This window comes from Mobula hypostoma, chromosome 12, assembly GCF_963921235.1.
Source record: "Mobula hypostoma chromosome 12, sMobHyp1.1, whole genome shotgun sequence".
NCBI classification, from domain to species: Eukaryota; Metazoa; Chordata; class Chondrichthyes; order Myliobatiformes; family Myliobatidae; genus Mobula; species Mobula hypostoma.
This window is the reverse complement of record NC_086108.1, coordinates 33,506,469-33,533,506: the sequence shown is the minus strand read 5'-3', so window position 1 is coordinate 33,533,506 and position 27,038 is coordinate 33,506,469. Positions and strand designations below refer to the sequence as shown.

The window sequence follows — 27,038 nt, the reverse complement described above, 5'->3', positions numbered from 1 at the left end:
ATGATGGACGTTGCCTTTTCGAGGCACCGCCTTTCGAAGATGTCCTCAATGCTTGGGACACTAGTGCCCATGATGGAGCTGGCTGGGTTGGGTTTACATCCTTCTGCAGTTTTTTTCAATCCTATGCAGTGGCCCCTCCACACCAGACAGTTAAGCAAACAGTTAGAATGTCCTCCACGGTACATCCATAGAAACTTGAGAGAGTCTTCAGTAACGTAACCAGTCTCCTCAAACTCATAATGAAATATAAGTGCTGTCGTGACTTCTTTGTAATCACATCAATATGTTGGGCCCAGGATAGATCTTCAGAGATATTGACACCCAGAAACTTGAAACTGCTCACCCTTTCCACTGCAGATCCCTTGATGAGGACCGGTGTATGTTCACTCGACTTCCCCTTCCTGACATCTTATCCAATATGCATGTAAGTTTACTGGTAATGATAGAATTAGGTTCGTCTGTACAGATAGGATGTAATCCAGGCAGCATCATGGTAAATCTCCTCTGCATTCTCTGTAAAGTTTCACATTCTTTTTATAATGAGGCGTTAAGAACTGAACACAATACTCCATATGTGGTCTGACCAGAGTCTTACAAGGCTGCAGCATTACCTCATGGCTCTTGAACACCATCTCCATTATTCAAATAGCAACCTTCACTTGCTAACTAGACCCAGGAGTGAGCAATATCCAATGGGGATCAGTGCTTGCTAGGCCCCCGCCATTCATGCAGCTGTATCCAGCTACTTTCTATCTCTGAGAAAATTGTATGGAAAAATAAGATCAGAAATGCCTTGATGTGCTGAACCATATCAGGTGTCAATCTGACTATATCTGTATATCAGCAGGGCAAAGGGGACTTTTGTTCTCAACACACAATACACATTATTCATTCATAAATCAGTAGTCTTGGAAATGTATAATAAATTTTATTGGCATATAGCTTACAAAATAAATGAGTGCTTCCGAAAATATATAAATTGCAAAGAAAGTACTACATAATTGAACCATGATAATTTTGCTGAGAGATGCCCTTGAGTTTTCTACATAGTTCATTATATTGATCCATTGGTTAGCAAATAATTCATTTTAATTTAACTCATAACATGAACCATCCTACCAATGACCTTACTGATAAAATAAAGAGTTCCTTGTGACAGGATATTCCTGAAAAGACCTTTATCATGTTTCGATATTGTTAAATCTCACTGTAGACCCTTCTGCTTGATACAGAGCTATTTCTATCTCATCTTCTTTTTCTGTATTCCTCCGGTGACGCTCCAAGCAGACCATGATTGCACCTGTGATTGAGGCTACAATGATGCCACTGATAAATATTGCAAAACCAACCATTACGAAAAATATATAGTCGAAGTAATCCAGAGGCGTGAGACAGATCTGCAATAACTTGTATAAGGCTCCAGAGACTGGGATCCCAACCATTGATTTTGGACTACGGCAGACAGTGTCTTTATGATCTGTGAATCAAAAGCAAATTATTTCCTTGTGTTTACTTGTTCAAAGAATCACATTGAATCACAACCAACAATAAGAGCATTAGATTAGAACAGGAGTTGGCCATCTGGTCCATTAAGCCTGCTCCACCATTTAATAAGAACATAGTCAATCTGACCAAGGATTTGACTCCACCTACCTGCCTTTTCCTTGTAATCCTTAATTCCCCTGCTATGCAAACATCTATCAACCTGTGTCTTAAATATATTTAATGAAGTAACCTCCACTGCTTCCCTAGGCAGAGAATTCCACAAATTCACAACCCTCTGGGAAAAGCAGTTTCTCCTCATCTCCAATTTAAATCTGTTCTCGCAAATCTTGAGGCTATGTCCTCTAATTCTAGTCTCACTTACCACTGTAAACAATACAAGTAAGAAAAGAAAGTAATTTGCATGCATCTACAATTAGAACTTAAAATTGCACACTTTAGTGTTTCTTGGCAAAATCTTCTGCATAAATGCTGGTGGTTCCACGATAACTTTTAGACAGAAGTTTGGAACTCCTAAAGGTACACAGATGACTCAAACTTCACTGGTGCCCTCCCATCAATCCCTTCACAGAGTCCAACAAGGAGAGCAAACTTCACAGATTTGCCAGCAGTTAGGCTGAAAATTCTGCCCACAAGTTGGCCTCAGACAAGAAGCAGTACTGTGAACAAAAGGATGAATTACAAGATAAATTCCTTTTTCAATTTCATTAAGTTCACTTAAATGTATTTCATTATATTCTTGCCTTTTCAATATATTGATTTTTTATTTCACTGCTACAATAATATTTTAATTACTTTGCTTTTAAATGTTTGTTGAAGTCAGGACATGTGAGAGAGGAATTTGAGCTTATACATGTGAAAGTACAAAACAGGCACAGAATCAGCCTCTCAGCCCATTGAGCACCTCCTACATTCAACAAGATCAAAGCTGATCTGATTGTAACTTCAACTCTGTCTACCCACGTACCCTTTCATTCACACCCGCACCAAACCTTTGAGTGTGTCAAGAAATAACAACTGTTACTTTAAAAATATTCGAAGACTCTGTTTTCGCATGTCTTTGAAGAATAGACTTCTAAGACTCATATACGAAGAGATTCTGCAGATGCTGGTAATCCAGAGCAACACACACAAAATACTCAGTAGGTCAGGCAGCATCTATGGAGATGAATAAATTGCTGATGTTCTGGGCTGAGACTCTTCATCAGTCTTGATAAAGTGCCTCATGGTCCTCTGGGAGAGGGAAAAAATCTCAACTCTGTCCTCAATGGCAATCCTTCATTTTCAGTGTCGTCTCCTCTTCCCCTGTCCCTTGTTCTCTCAAGTGGAGATCTTCTCCATATCTGGGCTATCAAGACCCTTCAGGATTTTATACACTTCCAAAGGCAACTAGTGAGCTTGGGCAGCTCACAGATGGATGCAGGCCATGGATTCTGACCATAGAAAGACTTTCTAATTCTTACAGAAATGGTGCAATGGTGGCACAGCTTCACACATTCAGCTACCTGACTGCAATTCTGCCAGCTGATGCCACATGTGTGCTGCACATCTTGCCCAGATTTCACACATTTTCCTTGTGATCAGACTCCTGCCTGATCCAAGCTTTCCAACTTCTTCCCACATCCCAAAGACATAAGACCAGGAGACACGGAAGCAGCATTAGGCCACTTGGCCATTCAAGTCTGCTCCGCCATTCCATCATGGCTGATTTAAGACAACAAGACCATAGGATATAGGAGAAGAATTAGGCCATTTGGCCCATCAAGTCTGCTCCACAATTTCATCAGACTGTTCCATTTCCCTTTCAGTACCAATCTCCTGCCTTCTCCCTTCATGCCCTGACTAAACAAAAATCGATTAACCATGCCTTAAATATACCCAATGACTTGGCCTCCACAGCAGCCTGTAGCAACGAATTCCATAGATTCGCCACTCTCTGGCTAAAGAAATTCCCCATCTCCATTCTAAAAGGACATCCCTCTATTCTGAGGCTGTACCCCCTGGTCCTAGACTTCCCCCCACCAAACACAGGAAACAGCCTCTCCACATCCACTTTATCAGAGCCTTTCGACATTTGAAAGGCTTCAATGAGATCCCCCTTCATTCTTCTAAACTCCAGAGAGTACAGGCAAGAGCCAGCAATTTGTCTTCCTATGGTAATCCTTTCATTTCCAGAATCATGCTTGTTAACCTCTTCTGAACTCTCTCCAATGTTGACACATCTTTTCTTACATAAGAGGCCCAAAACTGCTCACAATACTCCAAGTGAGGCCCTACCAGTGCCTTATAAATCCTCAAAATTACATCCTTGGTTTTAAATTCCAGTTCTCTCAAAATGAATGCTAACATTTCATTTGCCTTCCTCACCACAGAATCAACCTTCAAATGAATCATTAGGGAATCCTGCACGAGGACTCCCAAGTCCCTTTGCACCTCAGATTTTTGAATTTTCTCTCCATTTAGAAAATAGACTACACTTTTGTTTCTTCTACCAATATGGATGAAAATACACTTCTGACACTGCATTCCATCTGCCACTTCTTTGCCTATTCTCCTAATCTATCTAAGTCCTTCCGCAGCTCTTACTTCTCAAACTTACCAGCCCCTCCATCTTCTTTCATATCATTAACAAAACTTGGTCCCAAAGCCATCAATTCCATCATCCAAATCATTGACATATAACATAAAGAGAAGTGTTCCCAACACAGACCCTGTGGAATACAAGTGGTTACCAACAGCCAATCTGAAAAGGCTCCGTTTTTTCCCACTCTTTGCCTCCTGCCAACCAGCCACTGCTTAATCCATGCTAGGGTCTTTCCTATAATACCATGGACTCTAACTTGTTAAGCAGCCTCATGTGTGGCATCCTGTCAAAGGCCTTCTGAAAATCCAAGTACACAACATCCACCAAGTCTCCTTTGTCTATCCAGCTTGTTTGATCTTCAAAGAATTCCAAGAGATTTGTCAGGTAAGATTTCCCCTTAAGAAAACCATGCTGACTTTGGCCTACTTTATCAACACCTCCAAGTACCATGAAATTTCATCCTTAATAATGGACTCCAACATCTTCCCAACCACTGAAGTCAGGCTAACTGGCCTATAATTTCCTTTCTTCTGCCTCCCTCCCTTCTTAAGGGGAGCGTGTGGAATGGGCTGCCGGCGGTGGTGGAGGCGGAAACGATAGAGTCTTTTAAGAGACTCCTGGACGGCTACATGGAGCTTAGAAAAATAGAGGGCTATGGGTAAGCCTAGGTAGTTCTAAGGTAAGGACATGTTCGACACAGCTTTGTGGGCCGAAGTGCCTATATTGTGCTGTAGATTTTCTATGTTTCTATGTTTCTTAAAGAGTAGAGTGACATTTACAATTTTACAGTCCTCCAGAACTATTCCAGGATCTAGTGACTCTTTAAAAATCATTACAATATCTTCAGCTACCTCTTTGCGAACCTTGGGGAATAGAACATCTAATCCAGATTGACTTATCTACCTTGAGGCTGTTCAGCTTCTCAAGCACCTTCTCCTTCTGAATAGCAACTGGACTCACTCCTGCCCCTGACACTCTCGAATTTTTGGCATACAGCTTGTGTCTTCCACAATGCAGACTGGCACAAAATATTTATTAAGTTCGTTCACCAATTCTTTGTCGCCCAGTTCTACCTCCCCAGCTTCATTATCCAACAGTCTAATATCCACTCTTGACTCTCTTTTACACTTTATATCTGAATAAATCTTTTGGCATCCTCTTTTATATTATTGGCTAGTTTACCATCACATTTAATCTTTTCTCTCATGTTTTTTAGTTGCCTTCTGATGGTTTTTAAAAGCTTCCCAATCCTCTAACTTCCCACTAATTTTTGCTATATTATATGCCCTGTTTTCTTTTATGTTGGCTTTGACTTCCCTTGTCAACCACGGTTTGTCATCCTGCTTTTGGAATACTCCTTCTTTGGGATGTATCTATCCTGCACCTTTCTGAACTGCTCCCAGAAATTTCAGCTGTTGTTGTTCTGCTGTCATGCCTGCTATTGTCCCCTCCGATCAACTTCTCTTCTCCCATGTGTCTGTAATTCCCTTTACTCCACTGTAACACTTTATACTTTATACTTCATTGTGGCCAAACAATTGATACTAGAACGTACAATCATCATTGCGATATTTGATTCTGCGCTTCCCGCGCATCTAACTTTATCTTCTCCCTCTCAACCTGCAGGGTGAATTCTATCATATTATGATCACTCCCTCCTAGGGGTCCCTTTACTTTTAGATCTGTGATCAAATCTGTTTCTTTGCATAGTACCCAATCCAGAATTGTCTTTTCCCTAGTGGGGTCAACCACAGGCCATTCTAACAAACCATCTCCTAGACATTCTACAAATTCCCTCTCTTGGGATCCAGCACCAACCTGATTTTCCAAATCTACCTGCAAATTGAAATCCCCGAAGACCATTGTAACATTGCCTTTATTGCATGCCTTTCCTATTTCCCATTGAAACTTATATCCCACGTCCTGGCTACTATACAAGGGATCTTTATACAACTTCCACCAGGATCTTTTTTCCCTTGCAGTTTCTTAACTGCACCCACAAAGATTTCATTTTTTCCCAGCACAGCCACCCCATCCCTCTGCCTGCCCTTTTGATAAAAGGTGTATTAGATTAGATTAGATTAGATTAGATTATGAGGACACGCAGTCCTCTTTTATTGTCATTTAGTAATGCATGCATTAAGAAATGATACAATATTCCTCCAGAATGATTTCACAGAAACACAAGACAGACCAAGACTGAAAAACTGAGAAAAACCACATAATTACAACATATAGTTTCAACAGTGGAAAGCAATACCATAATTTGATAAATAACAGACCATGGGCACGGGAAAAAAAATCCATTCCTTGAATGTTAACCTCCCAACTATGACCTTCTTTCAGCCATGACTACATGATGCCCACAACATCATACCTGCCAATCTCTAACTACACTACAAGATCATCTGCCTTATTCTGTACACAGCGTACATTCAGATAAACTGGGGACTTCAGAAAGAGTAAGATAAGGGAACATACACCAGACCTCATACAGAGATCAGAAGTGGAGAGAGCGAACAATTTCTAATTCCTGGATGTCAATATTTGAGGACCTAACCTAACCTGGACCCAACAAATCAATGCAGCTATAAAGAAGGCAAGGCAGTGGCTATATTTCATTAGAAATTTGAGGAGTTTTGGTATGTCATCAAAACAACTCACAAATTTCTACAGACGTATCGTTGAGAGCACTCTAACTGGCTGCGTCGTCATTTTGTATGGTGGAGGGCTACTGCACAGGACCAAAGTAAGCTGCAGAGAGTTGTAAACTTAGTCAGCTCCGTCATGGGCACTAGCCTCCATTGTATCCAGGACATCTTCATGGAGCGGTGCCTCAGAATGCCTGCATCCATCATTAAGAACCCCCATCACCTAGGACATGCCCTCTTCTTATTGTGACCATCAGGGAAGAGGTACAGAAGCCTGAAGGTATACATTCAATGATTCAGGAACAGCTTCTTCCCTTCTACCAACTGATTTCTGAATGAACAGTTAACCTATGAACACTACCTCACTACTTTTTTTTTTAATTTTCTAGTTTTGTACTGCTAACTTAACTGATATAGTCACTATATTTCAGTTTTCTTTTTCCCTCTATTATCATGTATTACATTGTACTGCTGCCACAAAGATAACATGTGCTGGTGATATTAAACCTGATTCTGATAACACCTTTATTTCTATATTCATCATCCTTTTTGATTTTGTATTTTGCCCCATGTTACACTTCATCTCATCCCACTGACTGCAATCATCTGCCTGTCCACCCTCACATTTCCACTGCACACCGTATCAACCTGTATACCAACTTCCCCATCCTCGTTGTGTCACCCTGGTTCCCACTTCCCAGCCAAAATAATTTAAACTCTCTCCAACAGCTCTACTAAACTTGCTCATATGGATATTACATCTTGGGTTCGGGTGTAACACGCCCTTTTTGTATAGGTCCTACCTTCCCTAGAAGAGATCCCAATGATCCAAAAATCTGAAACTCTGCCCCTTACACCACTTCATCTGTACTATCATCCTATTCCTGTGCTGACTAGCACATGGCACCAGGAGTATTCCAGAGAGTTCCTCCTGGGAGGCCCTGTTTGCACCGACCTTGTCAGTCAGGAGTTGAACCCAGGTGCACTTCCACTTCCTGCAGATGTAGTTATCGTGGAGACAGTTTGGTACAAAGTTCCACACCTCAGTAGAGGAGCATTCCACTGCCTGAACTACCATTCTGCCTGCACTTGTTATGCCTTTAGCTTCTCAAACTTGAGAACATAGAACAGAATGGTACAGCACAGTACAGGCCCTTCGGCTCACAATGTTGTGCCGACCCTTAAACCCTGCCTCCCATATAACTCCCCCACCTTAAATTCCTCCATATACCTGTCCAGCAGTCTCTTAAATTTCACTAGTGTATCTGCCTCCACCACTGACTCAGGCAGTGCATTCCACACACCAACCACTCTCTGAGTAAAAAACCTTCCTCTAATATCCCCCTTGAATTTCCCACTCCTGCACAGAATGCTCTCACCTTCTCTCCAGAGAGTAAAGCCCTAGCTCCCTTAATCCCTGATCATAGTTAAATGACAACAAACTTGACTTGACTTTATTTCTGCTGTCTCTAAAACTAACCCAAACAATTACTGACACTACTAGTGTGCAAAATATGATTGGACAACTTGAGCTTCCACAGTATTTTACATCAATTTTGAGCATGTTATAAAATTATCAGCCCTATGCACAATGCCCCTACCCATAATGCTAGCTACGCCACTCACCCTCTTTGAGAGAAAAAATAACCCTAATTGTGAAAATCCTGAATCATATTCACCTTTAAACTTTGAATGAGGCATCAAACATCAAGCTGTTTCACTTGGGGGATAAATATTCTAAACATACCTTAAAGAAGATCTAAATGATTTTTTCATAAAAGTAACAAAGAAATGTTGGGACTCCCTCATTGGGAGCTGTGGGAAACAAACTTCACCACATTATCTCTTGGGAATAAAGCAAAAGTTGTTTAAAAGCAAATGAAGTGAAAAGAATATTTCAAAATGTTGTTTAATACTCAAACAACAGGAATTCTGCAGATGCTGGAAATTCAAGCAACATACGTCAAAGTTGCTGGTGAACGCAGCAGGCCAAGCAGCATCTCTAGGAAGAGGTGCAGTCGACGGGTCTCGGCCTGAAACGTCGACTGCACCTCTTCCTAGAGATGCTGCTTGGTCTGCTACGTTCACCAGCAACTTTGATGTATGTTGCTTAATACTGTTGGTTTAGAGCAGTTTTAGTGTTCAGCAAGACAGAAATAAGTTTTAGCAAAAGTTTTGGGGTAAAAAAGAACTCTTCATACTAGGGAAGTAACTGGGTATGTACACAAACTGCAAACTCTCTCCCAGTGACATATCATTAAAAACAACAGGAGCATTCTGTCCCAACAGGAGATTCTTGATGCCTTTGGACAATAGTATTACATGGCTTTCTTTAATACTGACTATTGCTTGGCATTTGTGAGTCATTTGCTACTCATCGCCTCATGGCTAAATATTGTCCAGTACCTGCTGCATGTGAATGTGGACTTTTCCTATCTGAGGTCTTGTAGACCACACTAAAGGCTACACTACAAATAGTGAATGACCCCACTACTAATCTCCTGATGAGAAAAGGTTCAAATATGCAGATACTGTGTTTTCTAATGTGTGTGATTGGGACAGAAACTTTTTGAAGTAAGCCAAGCAAAACCTACTAGTGTCAAGGATTAGACAAGACCAAATATATAAAATCACTCATATTACTAGCAGGTCACCATGGTAGCAGATAGATTGAGTAGTTCAAATCTCCCACATTTCAGTGAGCTGACTAATCTGTTTCGATAGCAACTCCTCAGTGCTGATTAGTTATCCCCCAGTCTAGGAGCAGCAATGCAGTGGCAGTTTCCGCACCCCCATCACTATAATACCTGTGCTGCCCTTGTCAAAACTCATATGCTCTAGTGAAGGCTTTAGCCAGTGCTTGAAATGTTTTTGTGTGGGGAATTTGACTTGTGTTTATTGCTCTATGCAATAGTTGGTTTACCTCCACTCCAGCACTTTCAAAGGACCATCAACCAGTGCATGATCTCACCTTGAGATTAGACAACATATTTTAACGTTGACCTATTATTAAGATGAATTTGAATAATATTTGTGAATGATAAACAAAAATTTTTGACATAGTTTTTACATGTATTCTGGATTAGAGTCATAGGGCCCTTCATCTCACTTAGTCCATGCCGAACTATTATTCTGTCTTGGCCCATCGACTTACTCCTAGACAATAGACCTCCATACCCTTCCTATCCATGTACTAATCCAAACTTCTCCTTAGTATTGAAATTAAACCCGTATCCACCACTTCCACTGGCAGCTTGTTCCACACTTTCACCATACTCTGACTGAAGAAATTCCCCTTAAGCATTTCACCTTTCACTCTTAACCCATGACCTCTGTTCTAGGGTGTAAAAAAGTCTGCTTTCATTTACCATATCTATACCCCCTCGTCATTTTATATACGTCTATCAAATCTCCCCTCATTCTCCTACACTCCAGGGAATGAAGTCCTCATCTATTCAACCTTTCCCTATAACACAGGACCTCAAGAGCTGGCAACATCCTTGTAAATTGTCTCTCTATTCTTTCAATTGTATTGCTATCTTTCCTGTAGGTAGGTGACCAGAGTGCACATAATACTCCAAATTAGGCCTCACCAACACTTTATACAACTTCAACATAGCATCCCAACTCCTGTACTCAATACTTTTGATTTATGAAGGCCAATGTGCCAAAAGTTCTCTTTTTTTAAGATTAGATTATGAGGACACGCAGTCCTCTTTTATTGTCATTTAGTAATGCATGCATTAAGAAATGATACAACGTTCCTCCAGAATGATATCACAGAAACACAAGACAAACCAAGACTAAAGAAACTGACAAAAACCACATAATTATAACATATAGTTACAACAGTGCAAAGCAATACTGTAATTTGAAAAAGAACAAACCATGGGCACGGTAAAAAAAAGTCTCAAAGTCTCTTGAAAGTCCTATCATCTCACGCAAACGGAAGAAGGAAGAGAAACTCTCTTCCTGCCATGAACCTCCAGCGCCGCAAACTTGCCGATGCAGCACCCTGGAAGCACCCAACCACAGCCGACTCGAGTCCGTCCGAAAACTTCGAGCCTCCAACCAGCCCTCCGACACCGAGCACCGAGCACCATCTCTGCCGAGCGCTTCGACCCTGGCCCCGGCAACAGGCAATAGTCTTTATGACACTATCTACTTGTGATGCCATTTATAAGGAATTAGGAATCTGTATTCCCATATCGATCTGTTCTACCGCACTCCTCATTACTGTACTATTCACTTTGTAAGTCCTATTCTGATGTTGTTTTGTCAAGATGCAACAACTCACACCTGTCTACATTAAATTCCATCTGCCATTTTACCTCCCATTTTTCCAGCTAGTCCAGATCCTGCTGCAAGCTTTGATAACCTACCTGCTGTCCACTATACCCCCAACCTCAGCATCATCTGCAAATTTGCTGATCCAGTTTACCACGTTATCATCCAGATTGTTGATATAAATAACGATCTATAACAATGAACCCAGCATCGATCCTTGTGGCATATCTCTGGTCAAAGGCCTCCAGTCAGAGAGGCAACCATCTATAACCACCGTCTGGCTTTTCCCGCTAAACCAATGTTGAATCCAATTTACTACCGCATCCTGAATGCCAAGTGAATGAACCATCTTGACCAGCCTCTCACGTGGGACTTTGTCATCTTCAACATGATTGTTGCAAAGTAAAAAAGGAGTGGTTCAATATACCAAATTTATGTTTGACTCATGTCAAAATGTCAGGATTAGATACACACTAATATACAGGGTCATCAGCTATTCGGCTAATACAGAGAACTTTAAGTTGTCAACCCCTTGACAGACAGTCAGCAATCACATTTTCCATTCCTTTTATATGTTTTATTTTAATATCAAATTCCTGTAAGACCAGGCTCCAACTTAGCAACCTTTTGTTCTTATCCTTCATAGTGGCCAAAAACACTAATGGGTTGTGGTCAGTGTAAATTACCAGTGGTTTCCGTGCCGGACAAATATAAACCTCAAAATGTTGTAATGCTAGTATGATGGCCAGTAACTCCTTTTCCACAGTGGAATAATTTCTCTGATGGATATTAAATTTCTTAGAGAAATAAGCCACTGGGTGGTCAACCCCCTCTTTCTCTGTCTGCAACAGCACCGCCCTGGCTGCTTCGTCGCTAGCATCTGTTGCTAGGGAGAAGGGTTTTGAAAAGTCAGGCGCATTCAGCACAGGATCGTGACACAGAATCGCCTTCAGACTCTCGAAGGCTTGTTGACAAAGGTCGTTCCACACAAACTTCGCATTCTTTGGCAAGAGCTTAGTGAGAGGGAGAGTAATATCCACAAAGTTTTTGCAAAACTTCCGACAGTACTCCAACATCCCCAAGAATCTTCTCAGGGCTCTCTTGTCTGTCAGGGTGGGGACTTCAGAGATAGCCCGCACCTTAGCCTGCATCAGAGCTAGCTGCCCCTGTCCTACCACAAATCTCATATAAGTGACCTTCGTGTGGCCGAATTCACTTTTTGCAAGGTTCACTGTCAGGTTGGCTTCAAACAGCCATTTAAACAGTTCCACAATGTGCTCCTCCCACGTGTCACCCCAGACCACTAAATTGTCAATATACGCTTCTGCATTCTTTAGCCCTTTTGTCACTGAATTAATCATCCTGTGGGGGTGTTGCTTACTAGGCTGACCTGATGTGACAACACCACCATGTACCGGCTCTTTGCATCGCCTCGGGACATCCGGAGATACGTGTGCGTGCCGGTTAATTAGCTTTCTCAGCGGCTCGCTCTGTTCGGGGGTTAAGGGAGAGACCTTATCAGCAAAGCTGGCCAAAACAATAGAGTTCTCCCATCTGGTCGGCACCATACTTAACTGTTCAAAATGGGTTTTCCCCTTATCAGGTGGCACCCTAGCCTCATTAATTTTCGTGATAACACCGACTAGGTCTGCTCTCTTATTGTGGCAAGCTGTTAGCATATCAAGAGTCTGTAACTGTGTCGGCTCACGTCTATAATAGTCAATAGCATCCTTCCTCCTGTGCGGCCAATAAAACTCTTTCATGATTCTACCGACTGTTTTCCTCACCCCAAAATGTCCACCGAGGGGTATCTTGTGGGCCAGCTTAAAAATCTCATCCCCATAAATTTTTGGCACTACCACCTGGTGCACCACCCCCCATTCCCCATCTGCGGGCATGGTACGTGGTCTCCATTTCCTCATTAGTACTCCCTCCTTCACATAATAGCCCACTGGCTCCCTCTTTAATTCTGCTTTGGAGAGGGCTGCCTCCGTCAAAACCATTAGCTCCTCCTCTCGCTCCTGTGCCTGTATAAATTCCTTCCTTGCTAATGATAAGTCTAACTCAACTCCCTTACTTCCTTCCATTTTACTATGCTCCTTCTTTTCACTTTCTAACCCCTCCTGGTACAAGGCTGGTAAAAACATCTCAGCTAAATCTATATTTGCTTCGGCAGCCTTCCGGGACATGCGCCGAATCACTGCGCAAACGGGATAAACCTGTGAGTCCATGGACGGGTCCTCAGTCCTGGCAGGCTGGCTTGTCAATCTTACTGCTGGGTACACCTCTCCGCCGGCGAGGTCATTACCGAGCAAGACCTCCACGTTTTCCATCGGTAGTTCGGGCCTCACCTCGATCATGACTGGTCCGGAGACCAAGTCGCTTTTTAGGTGTATCTGGTGCAAAGGACCTGCTTCAGTCCCTTTCCCAATGCCTTTTATCACACTGACCTCCCCAGTCTCGGTCTCTGAACTAAAGTCTAACACACTCCTTAAGATCAGTGACTGACAAGCTCCAGTGTCTCTCCAGATCCGTACTGGAACCAGGTTTAACCCCTCCTTCACTGACACCAATCCGGCCGAGATAAACCTCGCGCCCTTCCTGAACTTTATCAGACCTCTTCTCCCCTAGCAGTTTGTTTTCCAGCTCAATACAGCCAGTCGGAACCATCGTTTTTCCTTTCCTCGTCTCCTTCTTTGGGGCAAAGCACCTGGATGCAAAGTGACCGGCTTTCCCACAATTATAGCATACGACCCCAGGAGACTTCCTACTAAACTGCTCCCGGTCTTCCTTATCCTTCTCACTAGTGCCTGGCTTACTTTCTGGCTTTTCCGGCGGACTATCTTCGCCCTCTTGACTACCCTTCTGGTATCTTTTACTCGAGGTAAACTTCACTTTGTGCGTTAACACGTATTCATCCGCTAACTTAGCAGTTGCGTCTAAGGTTTCTGCCTCTTACTCATCTAGATAGGGCCTCATACCTTCAGGGACACAACTTTTAAACTGCTCAATCAGTACTAGCTGCAGCAGTCTGTCATAATCCCCATTGACTCCTTTCCAGGCGCACCAACGCTCACAATACATCTGCATCTCATGGGCAAACTCTAAATACGTGCGGCCCCACTGCTTCCTCGCATTCCAGAACCTCTGCCGGTATGCCTCCGGGACCAACTCATAATTCCTAAGTATCGCCTCTTTCACCACATCATACCTCTGGGCATCTTCTGCGGACAATGCTGAGTAAGCTTGCAGGGCTTTTCCTTTAAATACACTCTGAAGCAAAACAGCCCACTTATCCCTCGGCCAGTCCTGACTTGCAGCGACTTTTTCAAAATGTAGAAAGTACCGATCAACATCGGCCTCCTCAAATGGGGGAACCAGCATAACCTCCTGAGTCGCCCTGAACCCTCCACCTTGGTTCGGCATGGGACCCTGCGCTAGCCTCATCCTTAACTTCTCCAGCTCAAATTCCCTTTCCATCTGTTTCTCTCTAGCTTCTCGTTCTAACTGCCTGTCCCTCTCTTCTTGTTCCAGCTGTTTACCCAGAACTCGTGCTCGAGTCTCAATTTTTCCATCTGCAGCTGTACTGCTTCTCCACCAGTTTGCCCATAGATACCACCTCCAGCTCCCCTTGGGGAAACACACCTTTAGATACATAATGCTCTATGATAGCTCTGTGCATCTCCGCTCTCCTCATAGAAACATAGAAACATAGAAAATAGGTGCAGGAGTAGGCCATTCGGCCCTTCAAGCCTGCACAGCCATTTATTATGATCATGGCTGATCATCCAACTCAGAACTCTGCACCAGCCTTCCCTCCATACCCCCTGATCCCCGTAGCCACAAGGGCCATATCCAACTCCCTCTTAAATATAGCCAATGAACTGGCCTCAACTGTTTCCTGTGGCACAGAATTCCACCGATTCACCACTCTCTGTGTGAAGAAGTTGTTCCTAATCTCGGTCCTAAAAGGCTTCCCCTTTATCCTCAAACTGTGACCCCTCGTTCTGGACTTCCCCAACATCGGGAACAATCTTCCTGCATCTAGCCTGTTCAATCCCTTTAGGATTTTATACGTTTCAATCAGATCCCCCCTCAATCTTCTAAATTCCAACGAGTACAAGCCCAGTTCATCCAGTCTTTCTTCATATGAAAGTCCTGCCATCCCAGGAATCAATCTGGTGAACCTTCTTTGTACTCCCTCTATGGCAAGGATGTCTTTCCTCAGATTAGGGGACCAAAACTGCACACAATACTCCAGGTGTGGTCTCACCAAGGCCTTGTACAACTGCAGTGGTACCTCCCTGCTCCTGTACTCGAATCCTCTCGCTATAAATGCCAGCATACAATTTGCCTTTTTCACCGCCTGCTGTACCTGCATGCCCACTTTCAATGACTGGTGTATAATGACACCCAGGTCTTGTTGCACCTCCCCTTTTCCTAATAGGATTCAGATAATTCAGATAATAATCTGTTTTCCTACTTTTGCCACCAAAGTGGATAACTTCACATTTATCTACATTAAATTGCATCTGCCATGAATTTGCCCACTCACCCAACCTATCCAAGTCACCCTGCATCCTCTTAGCATCCTCCTCACAGCTAACACTGCCACACAGCTTCGTGTCATCCGCAAACTTGGAGATGCTGCATTTAATTCCCTCATCCAAGTCATTAATATATATTGTAAACAACTGGGGTCCCAGCACTGAGCCTTGCGGTACCCCACTAGTCACTGCCTGACATTCTGAAAAGGTCCCGTTTATTCCCACTCTTTGCTTCCTGTCTGCTAACCAATTCTCTATCCACATCAATACCTTACCCCCAATACCCTGTGCTTTAAGTTTGCACACTAATCTCCTGTGTGGGACCTTGTCAAAAGCCTTTTGAAAATCCAAATATACCACATCCACTGGTTCTCCCCAATCCACTCTAGTAGTTACATCCTCAAAAAATTCTATGCGATTCGTCAGACATGATTTTCCTTTCACAAATCCATGCTGACTTTGTCCGATGATTTCACCGCTTTCCAAATGTGCTGTTATCACATCTTTGATAACTGACTCCAGCAGTTTCCCCACCACCGACGTTAGGCTAACCGATCTATAATTCCCTGGTTTCTCTCTCCCTCCTTTTTTAAAAAGTGGGGTTACATTAGCCACCCTCCAATCCTCAGGAACCAGTCCAGAATCTAACGAGTTTTGAAAAATTATCACTAATGCATCCACTATTTCTTGGGCTACTTCCTTAAGCACTCTGGGATGCAGACCATCTGGCCCTGGGGATTTATCTGCCTTTAATCCCTTCAATTTACCTAACACCACTTCCCTACTAACATGTATTTCGCTCAGTTCCTCCATCTCACTGGACCCTCTGTCCCCTACTATTTCTGGAAGATTATTTATGTCCTCCTTAGTGAAGACAGAACCAAAGTAATTATTCAACTGGTCTGCCATGTCCTTGCTCCCCATAATCAATTCACCTGTTTCTGTCTGTAGGGGACCTACATTTGTCTTTACCAGTCTTTTCCTTTTTACATATCTATAAAAGCTTTTACAGTCAGTTTTTATGTTCCCTGCCAGTTTTCTCTCATAATCTTTTTTCCCCTTCCTAATTAAGCCCTTTGTCCTCCTCTGCTGAACTCTGAATCTCTCCCAGTCCTCAGGTGAGCCAATTTTCCTGGTTAATTTGTATGCTTCTTCTTTGGAATTGATTTCTCTTGTCAGCCACGGGTGCACTACCTTTCTTGATTTATTCTTTTGCCAAACTGGGATGAACAATTGTTGTAGTTCATCCATGCAATCTTTAAATGCTTGCCATTGCATATCCACCGTCAATCCTTTAAGTGTCATTTGCCAGTCTATCTTAGCTAATTCACGACTCATACCTTCAAAGTTACCCCTCTTTAAGTTCAGAACCTTTGTTTCTGAATTAACTATGCACTCTCCATCTGAATGAAGAATTCCACCATATTATGGTCACTCTTACCCAAGGGGCCTCTCACGACAAGATTGCTAATTAACCCTTCCTCATTGCTCAAAACCCAGTCTAGAATAGCCTGCTCTCTAGTTGGTTCCCCGACATGTTGGTTCAAAAAACCATCCTGCATACATTCCAAGAAATCCTCTTCCTCAGCACCTTTACCAATTTGGTTCACCCAATCTACATGTAGATTGAAATCACCCATCATAACTGCTGTTCCTTTATTGCACACATTTCTAATTTCCTGTTTAATACCATCTCCGACCTCACTACTACTGTTAGGTGGCCTGTACACAACTCCCACCAGCGTTTTCTGCCCCTTAGTGTTACGCAGCTCTACCCATATCGATTCCACATCTTCCCGGCTTATGTCCTTCCTTTCTATTGTGTTAATCTCATCTTTAACCAGCAACGCCACCCCACCTCCTTTTCTTTCATGTCTATCCCTCCTGACTATTGAATATCCCTGAACATTGAGCTCCCATCCTTGGTCACCCTGGAGCCATGTCTCTGTGATCCCAACTATATCATAATCATTAATAACAATCTGCACTTTCAATTCATCCACCTTGTTACGAATGCTCCTTGCATTGACACACAAGCCTTCAGGCGCTCTTTTACAACTCTCTTAGCCCTTACACAATTATGTTGAAAAGTGGCCCCTTTTGATGCTTGCCCTGGATTTGTCGGCCTGCCACTTTTACTTTTCTCCTTACTACTTTTTGCTTCGACCCTCACTTTACACCCCTCTGTCTCTCTGCACTGGTTCCCATCCCCCTATTGTGAACTAACCTCCTCACGTTGATCCTCTTTAATTTGATTCCCACCCCCCAACCATTCTAGTTTAAAGTCACCTCAGTAGCCCTCACTAATCTCCCTGCCAGGATATTGGTCCCCCTAGGATTCAAGTGTAATCCGTCCTTTTTGTACAGGTCACGCCTGCGCCAAAAGAGGTCCCAATGATCCAAAAACTTGAATCCCTGCCTCCTGCTCCAATCCCTCAGCCACGCATTTATCCTCCACCTCATCGCATTCCTACTCTCACTGCCGCATGGCACAGGCAGTAATCCCGAGATTACTACCTTTGCGGTCCTTTTTCTCAACTCCCTTCCTAGCTCCCTATTTTCTCCTTTCAGGACCTCTTCCCTTTTCCTACCTATGTCATTAGTACCTATATGTACCACGACCTCTGGCTCCTCACCCTCCCACTTCAGGATATCTTGAACACGATCAGAAATATTCCGGACCCTGGCACCATTGTCGACTTCCCCTTAAAAAAATTCAACCGTTTGGCCGCAGTTGACAATTTTGATTTCCTGGCATCCTCTAATGCCTCCAAGGTTGGCGCCTTTAGAAATTCCTCAATCTCCATTTCTGCTGTTTGCCCTTTTTTTCTTTCGGGAATTTTAACCCAATCAATTTACTCAGTCCCAAATTTGGCATTCAAAATCCTGGATGAGCCCCCACTTATGTTACGTACTCCGTAACTGGGTTGCCGAACCAGCAGAAATGGACCACTAGTTGGAGTCTGGATTACTGGAAACTAATAAAGTTTTATTGAAGAAATAAGTAATACAGTACTCTAATCGTACGGATATAAATGCAACAGGTTAGCAATGATAAAACACATATGTACACAGAACTAGGGTAATAGGAATCAATCAAGCTCTATCGCAGTCTAGGGGTAAAATGATCAGTCTCAAGTGACGCAGAGTTCAGTTCAGCTTAGTACAGTTCACAGTAATCACTGTTGTGCCGTTGGAGAGAGAGAGAGAGAGAGAGAGATGATTCAGCAGACCTTTGATGTCCACAGGTGGTTTCAGGCGGACCCTTTTATGTCTTCTGTGGTACCATTCCGGATACGACCGTTCTTCCGCGGTGAACCCGGCACCCAGGCAAGGGCGGACACACACACCAGGTTCCCACCGATCGTACCCTTTTTACCCTGTGCGTCTATGGTCGGTTCCCGCGAACCAGACCTCCAACTCCCACCAATTTGTGGGGGGCACACCGCCCTTCCAGGGTCTCATTATGCCGTGATCTTGTGGTGTATGTCATGCCTTCGCGATCCTGTTCTTTTTATCCCCCTGCTGGGGTATCGCCTGTCCATCAAACTTCAAACAGTTCAGGTTCAAAGCAACCATCTGTCAATACTCTGAATTGTGTCTCTTTTCGTTATCTCTCTCCTCTCTCATTAACATTTTGAACGTTTCTCCATTGTCTCACTTATCTCTCTCTCATTAGCATCAATCTTCTGATAACTTGGTTTTTCGTCACAACACAAAGCTTTGACTTGGCACTCAGGAACAGCCGAGCCTTGGACTTGGGATGACAGGAACTTCGGAACCTTGGACTTGGGACGACAGGAACGCAGAACACAGAGCCTTGGCCTAGAGCACGGGAACACGGAGCCTTGGACTTGAGAGACAGGACCATGGAACACAGAGCCAGGACCCCTCCTTGGGAACAGGATGTAGGGCTGGAACTCATACACAGAACACAGAGAGACAGTTCCCAACACAAGGTAGCAGCAAACAGCCGGACCTACCTAGTGAAGGCATGGACACAGAGACAGTGCCAAACAATGATAGACAGTTCCTTATCTAGTCACGGCAAGGCTCCGGTCTTGTTCCGGTGGTAGAACTTGACAGCGATACAGGTGAGGACGCAGGCAGAGGCTGGAGGAGGAGGAGGAAGGGGAAGGGAAGGGAACAGTCCAGCCTCGGGGTAACAGCAAAGACGGCCTGGCTTACCCAACGGAGGCAAGGACGAGATACTGACGAGACGAACCAGCACCCACACTCGAAACCAGGGCCACTTATATTCCCAGCCCCAAGATGAGCATCAGGTGCCTATGATTAAGCCCAAATGAAACCACGGACAGCAGGAAGACCTGGAGTACGGAGTCCATGGACCGGACCGTGAACCACAACGCGGACTTCCCGGACCGGACCATGACAGGTTTACGATCTTTTACATAGGGTGATGGTTATTTTTATTAATTAACCAAGAATATTACTAAATTTTAAAATAGTCTATTTCTGTATGAAGCTTATACCAAACATATATTTGTAAAATTAAAGTTTTTGCATTAAAGTCGAGATTTGAAAATAGACATTTTAATAATTGTCACAAAATTCAATGATACGATAACATAAATCTTAACTTAAATAGAAGGAAATAAGGAAGGTTAAAGTAGAACTTAACAGTGAAGTTTACAATTAAGTTACAAGTCTACCTTTTATAAAGTAAAGCAAGACAGCAAAACTATTGAAACACATAAAAATTGGAAGCTTTTTAAAAATGCTTTTACAATGAAGCAATTCTGCTCAGGTATGCATAGGAAAAGGTTTAGGAAATATCTACATCAACAGTTCCCAAAGCCATATCTGGACCATTATTCTGCAAAGGGACAAAGATGATAAAAGGTGTGCTAATCACCTTAAATAATATTATTATAAATCTTTATAATGCACCAACCATTATTTTCACATGCTCCACCCCCTCTCCAAGCCTACACTACACCACTTTGGCTGAAGAACTTCTCAATATGAGCTATACAATTGATTAGAAATTGCACCTCAAAGTGTTATTTCCTGCCATGTATTTCTCTATACAGCTCTAAAGGTCATTCGGAGATTAGCTTTCTAAGATAGGAAGCCTAATACAGATCTGAAATTGGAAATTATATTGTTACTCTTCTCTGGATGCTTCCATAGCTTGATACAATCTCTTCTTTCTAGCTTTGCATTCAGTACGCAGAACTGGATGCAAGCTAAAACTTCCACAATGCTCTTTGAAGATTCTTTGACATTGATTTACTGTAGTTATCTTGCTTAGCATTTTATTAGCCTTGTGGTTTACTACTCAGTGCCAAAATGCCATATGATGCACCTCACAAAGCACTGGAGAAACTCAGAAGCTCAGGCAGCATCTATGGAGGAAAACGGACCTTTGATCTTAACCTCAAACATCTACTGCCCATTTCCCTCCCATTGAGTTCCTCCAGCATTTTGTGTGTTGCTGCATATTTCAGAATTGCAGTCTCTTGTGAGTCCATATTTTGCACCAGATTGCCCATGCCTATGCATTTCTTCCTAATTCATTCTAACCATTTCTGCCACATTTTTTGTAGAATGCATCTCATATTCCCCCTTCCTATCTGATGAGATCCTAATCTAGCTGAAATTCCATGCAAATTGAAACGCTCATTTATTTTTACAAACTTGTTTAAACCCAGTTTTTTTTGGGGGGGGAGTGTTTGATTTGCTCAGTTCCATTTCTTAATTGTTGTGCAAAATTGGGAAATGTGCAATATTTGCAGCATAAATGTCAGTCTGCATCTGAAAGAGAGAGTACACTTTTTTTCTAAGATTCTTCATCAGAACCAAACAAGCCCATTCTCCATTTCATTGGAAGGATAAAACTTCGGACTTTGCTGCCACTTTTTGTTTACTTCTTTCATGATGAAAACAAATCTGTCAATTCAATCAATTACACTTTGACCTGTTCTAAGGTAAAATCCAGGAAGAACCAGCTTTTTAACTACTTATTTTTACACATTTTGATTCTCTTCATAATTTTAATTCAAGTATTTAGATTTCTCAGTCTCTGCTAATTCAGTCTTGCAACTGTTAACCTTGAAGTCAGCACACAACAGATAACTTACAATCTCTCCAAAATTGTATAAACACAGATAATGATACAGATTTTGAGACTGAACCTCACCTGGAAAAGTAACTTTGCTTTCCTTTAACCACTGACTCAGCAGTTTAATCGTGCATTGACAATCCCAGGGATTACCAGACAAATACACGGATTTCAGTCCTTGAAGACCTCGTATTAACGAAACGTTAAAAAATGTCAGATTATTGTTTCTGAGATCAAGCAGCCGAAGTCCAATGTTTGTTTCAAAGGCGCCCCGCTGCACTTCGCTTATCTTGTTATTACTGACCTTCAGCACGATCAGGTTAGTTAAACTTTCCAATGTCGTCGAGCCGATTTGTTTCAAGGCATTGTAACTGAAATCTAAATAAACTAGCTTTATGCCAGAGAGGAAATCCAGTTTTGAAATCTCCGATATTGCATTGTGGCTACAATCCAGGTGCACCAGATCAACGAGCAGATTGAGTTCCAGAGAATTGATTTCGGAGATACTGTTGTCTGAGAGGTCAAGATGCCTGGTGTTTAATGGAAGGCTTTCTGGAAAAGCATTTAAACCTTTGCCTTTGCAGGTTACCTTGAAAGGTTCGCATATACACATAGATGGACAATCAGCAGCCAATGTCACTCCCACTAACAGCAATTTCCATAGCAGTCCCTGCGGCTCTCTACGATAAAGGAACATGTTGATAAGATGTTATCCAAACCGTAACTCCATTGTTAATATATATATATATATAGGTGCAATATTAAATCTGATATTTTAATATGCATATACATATGTTTAAAAAAGTTTGATTAGGCGGAGACCTCAATCCATTGCAACAATTAACTAGCCATGACTGAAGGCAGAAATTGCTTCGTACCAATATACAGCGCAAGGGCTAACCTGCTGACAGAGATCAACCTGAAAGTTAAGAAGCGTTGGCCAATGAGCCGCTAACCGCGATGAAGCCTTTGATCTAATATCAACGCAGTTGCCAGTCAACGCATTTGTGACGTCCTAAATGTAACGACCGTCTTAAAGGAGAAGTCCAGCAACTACGTCTCTCAGCAAGGTAGATGTCGCACTGACTTATACCTTGCTGCGGGCAGGCAGCAACTCTCGGACACCTCCTCTGAAGAAGACACCCCCCTCCCCGGACCATCACAAGACTGTCTCCGACATCATCAACTCTGGAGAACTCACATAGTCACCAAGCTCATAGTTCCCTTATCCCGTACTGCTCGCTTCTACTTGCAGTGCAAGATCCACAAGCCGGGCTGACCGGTAGGCCTATTATCTCTGCCAGCTCCTGCTCCATTGAACTCGTGTCCTATACCTCCATTCCATTCTATCACCCTTCGTTAAGTCCCTTCACACCTTCATCCGGGACAGGATCTCCTCAGTAACTTTCAATTCCCTGCCCCTAACCGCCTGATTTTCTTCATGGATATTCAGTCCCTATACTCTTCAATCCCTCATCAAGAAGGCCTTAAAGCGCTCCGCTTCTTTCCTAACAAAAGAACCAACCAATTCCCCTCCACCACCGCCCTCCTCTGTCTGGCAGAACTGGTTCTCGCACTCAACAGTTTTTTCTTCAGCTCCTCCCACTTTCTCCAGACTTGAGGGGTAGTCATGGCACCCGCATGGGCCCAGCTATGCCTGCCTTTTGGCTGGCTAGTAGAACAGTCCATGTTCGAAGTCCTCCCCAGGAGTACTCCCCATCTGTTTCTCTGATACTGACGACCGCATTGGGGCTGCATATGCACTCAGGCTGAGCACGGCAATTTCGTCAACTTTGCCTCTAACTTCCACCCTGCCCTTAAATTCACTTGGACAATTTCTGACATCTCCCTCCCCTTTCTTGATCGCTCTGTCTCCATCTCCAGAGGCAAACTGTGAAGCGACATCGTTCATAAACCTACCAATGCCCACGGTAATCTTGACTATACAGCACCGCTTCCCACCCTGCCTCCTGTAAAAATGCTACTTCCTTTTCTCAGTTCCTTCGTCTCCGCCGCATCATTTCCCAGAATGCGGCTTTCCCTTCCAGGATTTCAGAGTGGTCTTTCCTCTCTAACGAATGGGGTTTCCCTTCCTCCACCATTGATGCTGCCCTCGCCCACAACTCCTCAATTTCCCGAATGCCCGCAGCCGCCCACCCCCCAGCTTTCCGCGGGGATCGCTTCCTCCATAAGACCAGAAGATATTGGAGCAGAATTAGGCCTTTTGGCCCATCGAGTCTGCTCCGCTATTTCACCATGGCTGATCCAATTTTTCTCTCAGCCCCAGTCTCCTGTCTTCTCCCTGTATTCCGTCATGCCCTGACCAATCGAGAATCTGTCAAACTCTGCCTTAAATATACATAAAGTGTTGGCCTCCACAGCCGCCGGTGGTGAGGAATTCCACAGATTCACCACTCTCTGGCTAAACAAATTCCACCTCATCTCCGTTCTAAAAGGACACTCCTCTATTCTGAGGTGGGGTCCTCTGGTCTTAGACTCTCCAACCAAAGGAAATGTCCTCTCCACATCCACTCTATCAAGGACTTTCACCATTTGATAAGTTTCAATGAGGTCACACCTCATTCTTCTGAATTATGGTGAATACAGGCCTGGAGCCATCAAACGCTCTTCATATGACAAGCCATTCAATCCTGGAATCATTTTCGTGAGCCTCTTTTGAACTTTCTCTTGTTTCAGCACATCCTTTCTAAGATAAGAGTCCCAAACCCACCCACAATACTCCAAATGAGGCTTCACCAGTGCTTAATAAAGTCTCAACATCACATCAACACACACACGACCCGAAACTTCGACTGTACCTCTTCCTATAGATGCTACCTGGCCTGCTGCGTTCACCAGCATTCTGTGTGTGTGTTGCTTGAATTTCCAGCATCTGCAGAGTTCCTCGTCTCAACATTACATCCTTGCTTTTATGTTCCACTCCTCTTGAAATGAATGCTAACGTTGTACATCGTTTGTATTTACCTTCCTCACCACAGACTCAATCTGCAAATTAACCTTTAGGGAGTCCTGCACAAGGACTCCCAGGTCCCGTTGCACATTAGTTTTTTGTATTTTCTCTCCATTTAGAAAATAGTCAATCCTTTCACTTTTTTCTACCAAAGTGCATGACCATACACTTCCTGACGCTGTATTCCATCTGCCATTTCTTTGCCCATTCTCGAATTCGTCTGTCCTTCTGTAGCCTCTCTACTTCCTTAAAACTACCTGCCCCTCCACCTCTTTATATCATCTGCAAACTTTGCAACAAAGCAATCAATTCCATCGTCCAAATCATTGACATATAATGTAAAAGGAGTCATTCCCAACACAGATCCTTGTGGAACACCACTAGTCACTTACAGCCAGCCAGAAAAGGCTCCTGTTATTCCCACACTTTGCCTGCTGCCAATCAGCCACCGCTTTATCCATGCTAGAATCTTTCTTGTAATACCTTGGGCTTGTAGCTTGTTAAGCAGCCTCATGTATGGCACCTTGACAAAGGCCTTCTGAAAATACAAATATATAGCATCAACTGATTCTCCTTGGTCTATCCTGCTTGTTATTTCTTCAAAGAATTCCAACAGATTTGTCAGGCAAGATATTCCCAAAGAAACCAAGCTGACTACGGCCTATTTTATCATGTACCTCCAAGTACCAAGACCTCATCCTTAATAATTGACTCCAACATCTTCCCAACCACTGAGGTCGGACTAAATGGCCTACAGTTTCCTTTCTTTTGCCTCTCTCCCTTCTTGAAGAGTGGAGTGACATTTACAATTTTCCAGTCTTCCAGAGCCATTCCAGATTCAAGTGATGCTCGAAAATTCACTACTAATGCCTCCACAATCTCTTCAGCCACCCCCTTCAGAACTCTGAGGTGTTCACCATCTGGTCCAAGTGACCTTTCAGTTTCCCAAGAATCTTCTTTCTAGTTATGGCAACTTCACACACTTCATGGCCTCTGACACCTGGAACTTTCACCATACTTCTAGAGTCTTTCACAGTGAACACTGATGCAAAATACTTACTCAGTTTGTCCGCTGCTTCATTGTGCCCCACTATTACCTCTCCAGCAATGTTTTCCAGCAGTCCAATATCCACTCTTGCCTTTCTTTTACATTTTATGTATCTGAAGAAACTTTTGGTATCCTCTTTAATATTATCAGCTAACTTAATTTCTAATTCCATCTTTACCTTCTTAATGATTTTTGGTGCCTCCTGTTGATTTTTAAATGCTTCCCAATCCTCTAACTCCCCACTAATCTTTGCTGTATTATATGTCCTCTCTTTGGCTTTTATGTTGGCTTTGATTTTTCTTGTTAGCCATGGTTGTGTCATCTTTCCTTTAGAATACTTCTCCCTCTTTGGGATGTATATATCCTGTGCCTTCTGAATTGGTTCCAGAAATTCCAGCCATTGCTGCTCTGCCGTCATCCCTGCCAGTGTTCTTTTCCAATTAATTCTGGCCAACTCCTCTCTCATGCCTCTGTAACTCTCTTTATCCACTGTAACACTGATACATCTGACTTCAGCTTCTAAAATTTAAGGGTGAATTCGATAATATTATGATCACTTTCCCCTGAGGGCTTTTTTACCTTGAGCTCTCAAATCAATTCTGTTTAATTGCACAACACCCAATCCAGAATAGCTGATCCTCCAGTGGCTTAACCATGTGCTCCTCTAAAAAGCCATCTCATAGGCACTCTGGAACACTCCACCTCTTAGAATCTGGGACCAACCTGATTTTCCCAATCTACCTGCATATTGAAGTCCCCCGTGACTCTTGTTACGTTGCCCTTTTGACATGCATTTTCTATCTCCCATTGTAATTTGTAGGCAGCATCCTTACTTCTGCTTGGTAGCCTGTATACAACTCCCATCAGTTACCCTTGCAGTTCCTTAGCTCTCTCCACAATGATTCAACACCTTCCGACCCTATGTCATCTCTCTCTAATGATTTGATTTAATTTTTTTACCAACAGAGCAACGCCACCCCCTCTGCCTTCCTCCCTATCCTTTCAATACAATGTGCATCCTTGGACATTAAGTTCTCAGCTATAACCTTTTAGGCGTGATCCCATGATGCCTATAACATCGTACCTGCCAATCTGCAACTGTGCTGCAAATTCATCTACCTTATTCTGTATACTACGTGCATTCAGATACAGCACTTTAAGTCCTGTATTCACCCTTTTCGATTTAGTCACATCACGCTCAACCTTTTGATTCCTGACTTTGTCTGTTACCAACATCTGCCTCCACAACCTCCCTACTAACTGTTCGAGCACTCTGGTTCCCATCCCCCTGCAACTCTAGTTTAAACCCCTCTGGACAGCATTAACAAACCTTCATGCTAGGATATTAGTCTCCCTCCAGTT

At 43.1% G+C, this 27,038-nt stretch overlaps 1 protein-coding gene across 2 annotated transcripts; it reads right to left on the bottom strand.

The window, feature by feature from the left end:
* Window positions 1-912: 912 nt before the first annotated feature.
* On the bottom strand, window positions 913-22,629 carry LOC134355132 (leucine-rich repeat-containing protein 52-like). 2 transcript variants are annotated; one of them, XM_063064905.1, is made up of 3 exons: window positions 22,536-22,629; window positions 21,736-22,337; window positions 913-1,477 (listed from the first exon to the last, which is right to left on the bottom strand). In XM_063064905.1, the coding sequence occupies exons 2-3, from the start codon at window positions 22,268-22,270 to the stop codon at window positions 1,182-1,184; spliced, it is 831 nt and encodes a 276-aa protein (XP_062920975.1). In that variant the 5' UTR covers window positions 22,271-22,337; window positions 22,536-22,629; the 3' UTR covers window positions 913-1,181. The 2 variants fall into 2 exon arrangements, with proteins under 2 accessions (XP_062920975.1, XP_062920974.1); XM_063064904.1 differs by having other exon boundaries at window positions 21,736-22,594.
* Window positions 22,630-27,038: the final 4,409 nt, after the last annotated feature.

Bases quoted from the DNA above. Each gene is read 5' to 3' on its own strand.
- LOC134355132 (XM_063064904.1), bottom strand. From the start codon at position 22,354: ATGTTCCTTTATCGTAGAGAGCCGCAGGGACTGCTATGGAAATTGCTG. The intron at 1,478-21,735 runs GTGAGGTTCAGT...TTTGATTCACAG, and splicing joins AAGCAAAGTTACTTTTCCAG to ATCATAAAGACACTGTCTGC.